This window comes from Asparagus officinalis, chromosome 8, assembly GCF_001876935.1.
Source record: "Asparagus officinalis chromosome 8, Aspof.V1, whole genome shotgun sequence".
Taxonomy (NCBI): Eukaryota; Viridiplantae; Streptophyta; class Magnoliopsida; order Asparagales; family Asparagaceae; genus Asparagus; species Asparagus officinalis.
Genome location: NC_033801.1, coordinates 125,422,161 through 125,431,982, shown reverse-complemented (window position 1 = coordinate 125,431,982; position 9,822 = coordinate 125,422,161). Strand labels below are relative to the sequence as shown.

Below are 9,822 nucleotides of genomic sequence, written 5' to 3'. Positions count from 1 at the left end.
CTTTTTTTTATTTTTTTTTTTTTCTTTTTTTTTTTCTTTTTCTTTGTTTTTTTTTTTTGTTTTTTTTCTTCTTGTTGAGAGAGATTAGGGTGTCACCTTAGATTCACTTTTCCCATATATCTATATATATATATTATATATTAATATATATATATATACTATACTATATACTATATATATATATATATTATAATATATATATATATATATACATTATTATCATATATATTATATATACTATATATATATATATATATTTTGCTACATTAAATGTATGTATGTATGTATTATCAGTAACAATGTACAATATATACATATATGTATATATATATAGAGGAAATATGCGAGAACCTTCCGGCTACCAAGTTGCTTAAAGTAACTTGGTAGATGCTGGCTTAATCTTGCCCCTACATCATACCTCTGAGATAGAGTCCTCAACCACCCTTCACAACTCCAATGCTAGATGTTATGGAGCAGATTAGGCCACATCATACCAAGTTGTTCTGGAGCAACTTTGGTACCAAGTCTTCTCCATTTTTTCATATTATATATACTATATATACTATATATATATATATATATTATATATATATATATATATATATACTATATATACTATAATATTATATATACTATATATATATATTTATACATATATATATATATATATATCTATATACGTATATAGTCATATATATATATATATATAATTTATTATATATACTATATTGTATATATAAATATATGTATGACTATATATACATATATGATATGTATATAATATACATATCATGTATGTATACTATATTACATATATGTATTGATGTTACATAATATGTATGTAGATACTTATACACATATATATAGCATATATACATATATTATATATATATAGTTATATATATATATATATATATATATATACTATATATATATATATCATATACTATATATAAATGATATCATAGCTATATATATATATTATAAAATTAGTTAGTATATATGATATATATATATAATATAATATATATATTCTATATTATATATATTATATAAGTATAGTTATATATATAAGTATATAATATATAGTATATATATATATATATATATATATATATATATATATATATACATATATAATATGAGAAAATGGAGAACTTGTAAAAGTGTGCTTCCAAACAACTTCGGTAGTGTGCCTGGCCTAATGTCTTGTCCATACATCTATATGGGAGTGGTGAAGAGTCGCGTGAGGCTCTATCTTCGAGGGGCTGAGCTGTAGGGCGAAATTAGGCCACATCACTACCAAGTTGCGTTAAGCAAACTGGTACCAAGTTCTCCATACTCTCTCTCGTCTCTCTCTCTCTCTTCTCGTCCTCTCTCTCTCTTATTATATATATATATATTACTACTATAATATTATACTATATATATATATATAATATATATATTATATATATATCATATAGTATATACTATATATATATATATATATATATTATACATATATAATAATTTTATATATATATATATTATACAGTATATGTATATATAATCAATACATATCATGTTGTGTTATAATATATCATATATATTATACTATATCACTATATATTATATATAGTTATATATACTACTATATATACTATATATATTATATATACTGTATAATAAATATATATGACTATATAGTATAGTAACTATATATATATACTATGTGTATATATATATATATATATATATAGTATATATACGTATAGTATTATATTAGTATATATACTATATATATATATATATATTATACATTGTTACTATAATACCATACTACATATATTTATATGGTACATCTAGTATATATATATACTATGATACTATCCATCTCATTACTATATATAATACCATACCAGTATATATATATTGTCATTATCGTATGTATGGATGTATTTATAAGTAACAATGTAAATACTATATAATATATATATATACTATATATAATATATATAATATATATATATATATATATTATATAATATATATATATATATATATATATAGCTAGTACTATATATATATAGTATATATATATATACTATAGTATGGCGATAAAAGTGATCTAACGGTGACACCATGGTCCTTACCTAAAGACGCAATCCCTAGAATCACATCATTTCCTAAAAATTTTATGCCCGATCCACTCGTTAAACTTGATCTACACCGTTCTTAAACCCCAAACACACCAATTTTGGGTGAACCTGTTGTGTTCTTGACCTACTGTCGTTGAGCGCTGTAAAACAGTTTAATTGCATCAAAACCTGTTAAATTACAGCGAGCGTGGCGAAAAGGTCAAAAACACGGACTGGCTTCACCCCAAAATTGGGTATGTTTTGGCTGTTAAGAACGTGTAGATCAAGTTCAACGCGAGCGGATCGCAAAAAAAAATAGGAAATGCCCATGTGATTTTAGGCCGCAGTCCTTAGTGTGGCGAGCCTAGTGATGTATTAGATTCACTTTCTCTCTCTCTCTCTCTCCCTCTCTCTCTCTCTCTCTCTCTCTCTATATAATTATTTATATATATAATATATATATATACTATATATATATATATATATATGATATATATATATATTATGAGATTAATCGGTGTATCATATGCTTCATTATGTAGCGGGTTCTCTTCAGTATTACACATGCATGTGCACAATCTCCACCAAGTGTATTTATGAGGCATCTCTCCTCTCCTACCTTTATTCACTTGGTGGAGATTGTGTCACATGTAATTGCTATTGAGGCGAATCCTTCCATATGACATATGCATACCCATTAATCTAATCTCCTCTCTCCTCTCTCTCTCTTCTCTATATATATTTATATATCGCCTATATATATATACTATATATATTTATATATATACTATCATATATAGGTAATACATATATATTATATATACATTTATATATATAATATATACTATATATAAAATATATAGAGAGCAGTAGAGAGAGACGAGCAGAGATGAATGTGGCTATCATATGTTCATATGATGAGCGCCATTCTCTGCATTATACAATGATGTGCCCACAATCTTCACCAAGTGTATTTTATTGCAGGCATATCTCTCTCGCTACTTTATTTACTTGGTCGGAGATTGTGCCACATCGACTTGTATATGAGAGAATCCTCTCATTATGACATATGCATACACCACTTACATTCTCATATATATATATATATGATCTAATGGACAGCGTCATGACATAGGCAGGGAGTCTCCTCCTTATGACTGCGCTGATGTGGCAGATCTCAGGCCACTGATCCGTTTTCCAATGCGGGTTAATCAACTGTTACTGGTGTCTATTTGCAAAAATAACCCTTGTCCTTGCTAAATCTGTGTGCTGGACCAGCTCTTGATTGCAGCTGTCGAAAAACCCACACCCCCTCGGTGTCTGAGCGCTCTCTCTCTCTCCCCCTTTCCCCCAAATTCCACTGCCGAAACCCCCTTTCGTCCTCCCCCCGCTCTCGACGACAACGCCTCCTCTGGCTCTCTCTCCCCCCAAATTCCCACCGCCATCACCACCGCGAAACCCACCCTCGCGATTACTCCCGCTCTCGACGCCGTGATCACCTCAGAACTCCTCCCGCCTCCCGCTGTCTACGCCTCTCCCTCCCGCCTCCCGCTGTCTACGCCTCTCCCGCTGTCTACTCCTCCCGCCGTGATTCCTCCCTCCTCCTCCCGCCTCCCGCTGTCTACGCCTCTCCCTCCCGCCTCCTCCCGCCTCCTCCCGCCTCCCGTTGTCGATGCCGGCATCGACACCAAGATAAGGTAAAGTCTGATTATCTTTTTTTCAATCTTTCAGGAGTTTGAAGGTGAGTAAAGATCATGCTTGTCAATGGCTGATATGGTTTCTAATTGAGGTAAAGTCTGATTATCTTTTTTTCAATCTTTTTTTCTCAGTACCTTTTGCATTGTGTCTGCGATTTAGAATGTGTTCAAACTGAGACTTAGAAATTGTTTCATGAGTACAGAAATACTATTGAAATTTGATGTTTGGTTTACACACAAATGGAGATATTAGGATGTTCTTATGTTGGTAGCTGCTAATTTCCATCCCCCGGATTGAATTGTGTATATGCTCAATCACTTTCGTTGACAGGTTACATTCTGTATAGATTTTGGCTCTCTGAAATTTTGTTACGGTTTTGTGCATATTGCATTTTGCTTAGTGTCATAATACTAATGTTTCTGAATCCTGAGCAAGAAGTCAGCTACTTCAATTCAATATCACTTCTTGGACTTTTTGTATTGAAGAGATATACAAAATGCAAATTGGATGTGAGCACATGATAGGGCTTCTCTTATGGTTGTAGCTTGAAATTTCTATTCCCTTGATTGAATTGTGTATGCATTCAGTCATTTTAATTTTGTTCAGACAGGTTGCAGGTTATATAGATTTTGTCACTCTAATAATTTGGTAAAATTTTCTGCATATTGCATGTTGCTTACAGCCCTGACACTTATCCATTCTTCATTCTAAATAAGAAGCTAGCTACTTCAATTGAACAAGAGCAAATATATGTACTAGGCAGGCATAAAGCAGTGAGTACTGGTTACTCACAAATATAATATTAAAGTACAAGAAGCCCCCTTCATATATACCTAGTTTTTCAAATAAAAATATAAAACACATAGAAATGTGGCAATCCATATTCAGATGTGAAGTGCAATATACATTAGACTTGAATATACTTATGGAAATACATCCTATCCTGTGCCATTTTTTAATATACTTTAGACTTGAATATACTTTATAAAACACAAATTTTCAGGTTATCCATGGCAAGAAAGAGTTTCTATATTGTGAAGAGAGGTCGACGATGTGGCATTTTCGATAATTGGGAGGAATGCAAATCTCAAGTTGATAAATTCCCAAATGCCTCCTACAAAGGGTTTGAAACATACGAAGAGGTTTTTCTTGAATGGGAGAAGCACACCATCGCTCGTGATCCAGCATCCAGCTCAAGGCATGTCCTGACACCAGTTCAATTTTAATAACAAATACTTCCGTCGGGGCATAATCTGGATGAGGACAAGGCAAAACTTGGGGAAACTGCTATTTCCTCCATTTATGCTTTTGTATTAGGTTCGGTGTTTACAATATTAGTGTTTCTAGTATGTATCATTGCCGTGTTTGTTGGTTTCTCCATTGCAAAAAACATGTGATGTGATTTGTGGATGATTCTTCTATGTGAGGATAAGCTTGTATAACTTGGGTCATTTTGTACTTAGTTTGAACTCAATTTTCACAATGCTTGAAGTCAGTTTGTCCTCAAATGTTAGCTTATTTGTGGTCATTTTGTGCTCTGATTAGTACATAACTGGTTCATTTTGTAATCAATCATGAGCTTGCTTGTTTTGTTTCTCAATTTCCAGGCTAAGGCCTACAGGGAGAGGAAGAGGGATTGATCTTGTTTGTTTTGTTGGGTTTTGCTTTGTGAGCCGTTTGTTTGGTTTGGGTGGTTATCTTTTGTTTGCTGCTGTGGGAGAATAATAACAATGTGGCGTTGTTATCATTTATTTGAGTGAGTAAATGATCGTAGTTGCCGGTCATGACGACTGAACTAAGTCTGCATCAATGATCAAAGAACATGTTGAATCAAATGAGTGACAAAATTGCTGACAAGACCTCACCGAAAGTTTTAAATGTATTCTTGAGGTTAAAAACAAAAATTTAGTGAATAGATAAAAAGAGGTGGACTTCCAACTGATGTAGCCATGTATATCAACCATGCATACATCCATTAAACATGCACAATCAACAAACTGTCTTCTAACTGGGAACCAAATAAAGAACACAAAATAGTTGAGGAGATCCAAATATGAAGAGCATCAACATGCCAAATAAGATCTCATATAACCAGAACTTGTACAAAACTAAATTGTCCCTCAGGCTACCATAATCAGTAACAAATACAACTATATAATCAGTCCTTCGAACACTACATAATCAGTCCTTCGAACACAAATGCAAGAAATAACAAGGTACAAATTCAAGCATGAAATAGGAAAGCAACTATATAAAAAGCTAAGTAGATAAAACGCAATCTTCAAGCACTAATTAGTCCTTCGAACAGAGACTTCTCAGCTACCATGGATTTTGATGTGCTCCTTCTTCACAATGCCCGCCTGCACAACAAATAGAACCAAAGTTTCAGTGTGCAATGAACCAAAATAGGGAGGACTGATTCGTTTGCATAGCTTACTGAAGGACATAACAAAGGTCAATGAACAAAACATACACACATAACTGCAACCACCTGGGGAAAGTACAGCCAAAATGCTCCTAAAATGCTCCAAAATGCTCCTAAAAGGCTGTTACTTTTTCTATACATGGAAAACATTCATAAGTTGTGCACAAAAAAGAATTTAATTGAACGACAAATAAATATTACAAGAAAAATTCTCAAGTAACTTACCAACATCGGGCAACCGGTCTTATAGTGACCCAATTGTTGACAATTCCCACATTTTCGATGTTTTATATCCTTTTTTGATTGTGACTCTTCAATTCCTGACTTGTACCTGCTAGCACCTCTTGGACGACTCTTTGTTTTGACTGGGCCACTAGGATCACGAATTAAAATTTCTTCACCATCTCTCAATACTACATTTGTATTTGAACTAATTTGGCTTCCAATTTGAGAGTTTGCAATATGAATTTCATTAAGCTTTACTTCCTTCTCAACTGATACAGTGATATCTTGTAGCATTCTCTCCAACATAGAAATGACATTTGCTGAACATGATGCCATCTCAAGGGTAGCATTGAATCTGGCTCGAATTGCCCACAATCTAATAATATCGCACTGCTTCATGCTACCTTCATTGCTTCTTACATCCATATCATTAAAAAATCTAATGTTTTTGTGCCTTGCATCAATTTTCCACCTTTGCAATATATAATTATCAGGAATAGCTGTCAACTGAAGAAGCCATATGATATGCAATATATGTCTACAAAGGATCCCATCGGTTTCAAAAAGTGCACAAGAGCATTTTACCATAAACCCGCTAGATTTGTCATATGTAACTTCTTCCCATTTATCTTTTTCTTCAGAAAAATCACCAACTAGATAAATTGTTTTTGGCTCTTCCTTTAGCATTTCTTCATGAAAAAGTGATAACCCATTAGTAAGCTCATCTTGGAATATTTTGAAGATCCACCTAGTATATAATTTGCTAACTTGCACTTCAATTGGATGTCAAAGGCACATTGCAGGCACAGTATTCAATGTCATAAAGTCTTCTCGAGATTCAGATGCGCGGCGATTTTCTAAGGCTTTGTCATATTGGCATACAAAGTCCACAAGCCTAGTCTTTGTATTTACATAACCATCAAAAAATGCATTGATACTTTCACTCCTCTGACTAGTTGTCATTCATGCCCAAAATATGTCTTTCAAATATGCATCTACCCAGTGTGTACACAATCTGTACATCCTCGTCAACCAACTATCTACCCTCTCATCTATATTAAATTTCTTCTTCATAATCTTCCAATGTTCCTCACAATTGTGAATAGTGCTAGCTCGGTACCACTTATCAAAATATGTAGAAATCTCATCTCCATATTGTGCTTTCATTGGAAGTTGCTGCTCGGCAATATGTCTGCCAATATGCCAAGAACAAAAATGGTGTCGGGTATTAGGAAAAACTTGTTTGATAGCTCCTCTTATTTGTGCATCTTGATCAGTAATAATTGCTTTTGGTGCAACCCCATGCATGCATTTTAGCCATTGAGTGAACAACCAAATAAAGGTATCCTCCTACTCATCTGCAAGTAACGCACAACCAAAGAGAATGGACTGCCGATGATGATTTACACCTGTGAATGGAGCAAACGGTAGGCTCAAATGATTGGTTTTATATGTGACGTCGAACACCACTACATCTCCAAAACTTAAGTAAGAAGATCTTGATCTCCCATCAGCCCAAAACATGCTCCTCATAGTCCCCGACTGATCCAGCTCTATGGAAAAATAAAATTCTGGATCGATTTCCTTCCTAGCTTGAAAATTCTTTATGATGGATATGCATTCATTGCCAATGTTGTTCTTCCTAATAGCTCTGATGTGATCAATACATTGTTGTGCAGTAATATATTCTTCATCAATACTCTTAGACACAACATTATACACTCGAGCAATAGTAGAAGGAGCCATTCCTTCTTCACTCAAATTCTCAATAATTCTCTTGCAAGTCTTCTTTTTTGCATAAGAATTGTAATAGTTGTATGCCTCCTCCAATGTAGCAAATTCTTTTCCTTCGTATGGCGCCTCTCCTATGAAAGTCATCTCATTCGGGCCTACAAGAGCTATAGGCAATTCACCACCAACATCCATGAGATTTTGGGTATCATTTTCACTTAGTCCAATGGGTAGCACATCATCTGTTTCAACATTCATTATCCTCTCGTCACCTTGAAACAATTATCAATGTGTTACAAACGTCGAGAAATTATATACTAATGATGCAAGTTTATAACCACACTGCAGTAAAATTGTTTCCAGGATTCGAAAGTATTAGAGTATTTATTTATTTACAGCCTATGGCACAACTAATTAGATCCACCGCTTGAAATTTCTTATCGATGACATGATAATTTTGGGTAATTACGAACAACAAAGATAAATTATACCTGGAGCTACAGAATTCTTACTGACGCATGGAACTGCTTATGAGAATGTAAACCTAATAAAACTAGCATGTGTAGAAAAGGAACATTATCATATTAATGAGTACGGAACATTAAATGACAATAGCAACAAAACCAGTGTAAGTTTGCTTCTCCAAAATCATGAAAGGTTACAGCTTATCGGAGACGTGAACAGCTACAATTGTACTGGGAATAGTTGAAGCACTCGGTATATACATATTTTGAGGACAACAAAAACTGTCTGCACATATTCTTTTCCCCCTCGAAACTGTCCGCAATTAGCATAATAACCCAGAAAAGCATTAGCATAATAACGCAATTAGCATAAAAATTCAAGTCAACCCTAATTCACAGCAGTAAAGCAAGCATTAGCATAATAACGCAAGAAAGAGGCCAACCAAATGGAATTGAAATTTGAATAGACCACTATAGCAGAATTGAAATATGAACATGTTTTGTCGCGTTGAGACCATAAATCACTCCAAAAATACCCAAATTGAGACTGTACCAAAAATACCTGCGTCGACGTCGGATGCGAGAGAGGAAGAAGTGATGGGCCTTCGACGGGGGAGATCGGCGTCGGCGTCGACATAGGGAGGAGGGAGGGTGTCGGTCTTGACAGCGGGAGGCGGAATGGGGGCGTCGGCGTCGGTCTCGACAGTGGGAGGCGGGAGGAGGAGGGGGCTGTCGACGGGAGAGGAGGCATTGTTGTCGGAAGTAATCGCGAGGGTGGGTTTCGCGGTGGTGATGGCGGTGGGAATTTGGGGGGAGAGAGAGCCAGAGGAGGCGTTGTCGTCGAGAGCGGGGGGAGGACGAAGTGGGTTCTCGACAGTGGGAGGCGGGAGGAGGAGGGGGCTGTCGACGGGAGAGGAGGCATTGTTGTCGGAAGTAATCGCGAGGGTGGGTTTCGCGGTGGTGATGGCGGTGGGAATTTGGGGGGAGAGAGAGCCAGAGGAGGCGTTGTCGTCGAGAGCGGGGGGAGGGATCAGTGGCTGAGATCTGGCCACATCAGCGCCATAGGAGGAAACTCCCTCCTATGTCAATGACCTCCATTAATCTCTCTCTCTCTCTCTCTCTCTCTCTATATATATATATATATATATATATATATATA

General features: G+C 35.0%; 1 protein-coding gene across 1 annotated transcript; it reads right to left on the bottom strand.

Annotated features, from left to right (window-relative positions):
• On the bottom strand, positions 6,134–7,155 carry LOC109821875 (protein FAR1-RELATED SEQUENCE 4-like). Its single transcript, XM_020388030.1, has 3 exons — positions 6,469–7,155; positions 6,292–6,309; positions 6,134–6,178 (listed from the first exon to the last, which is right to left on the bottom strand). The coding sequence occupies exons 1-3, from the start codon at positions 7,153–7,155 to the stop codon at positions 6,134–6,136; spliced, it is 750 nt and encodes a 249-aa protein (XP_020243619.1).

What these genes read in the sequence shown, in the direction of transcription:
- LOC109821875 (XM_020388030.1), bottom strand. Translation starts at nt 7,155, where the DNA reads ATGCTAAAGGAAGAGCCAAAAACAATTTATCTAGTTGGTGATTTTTCT.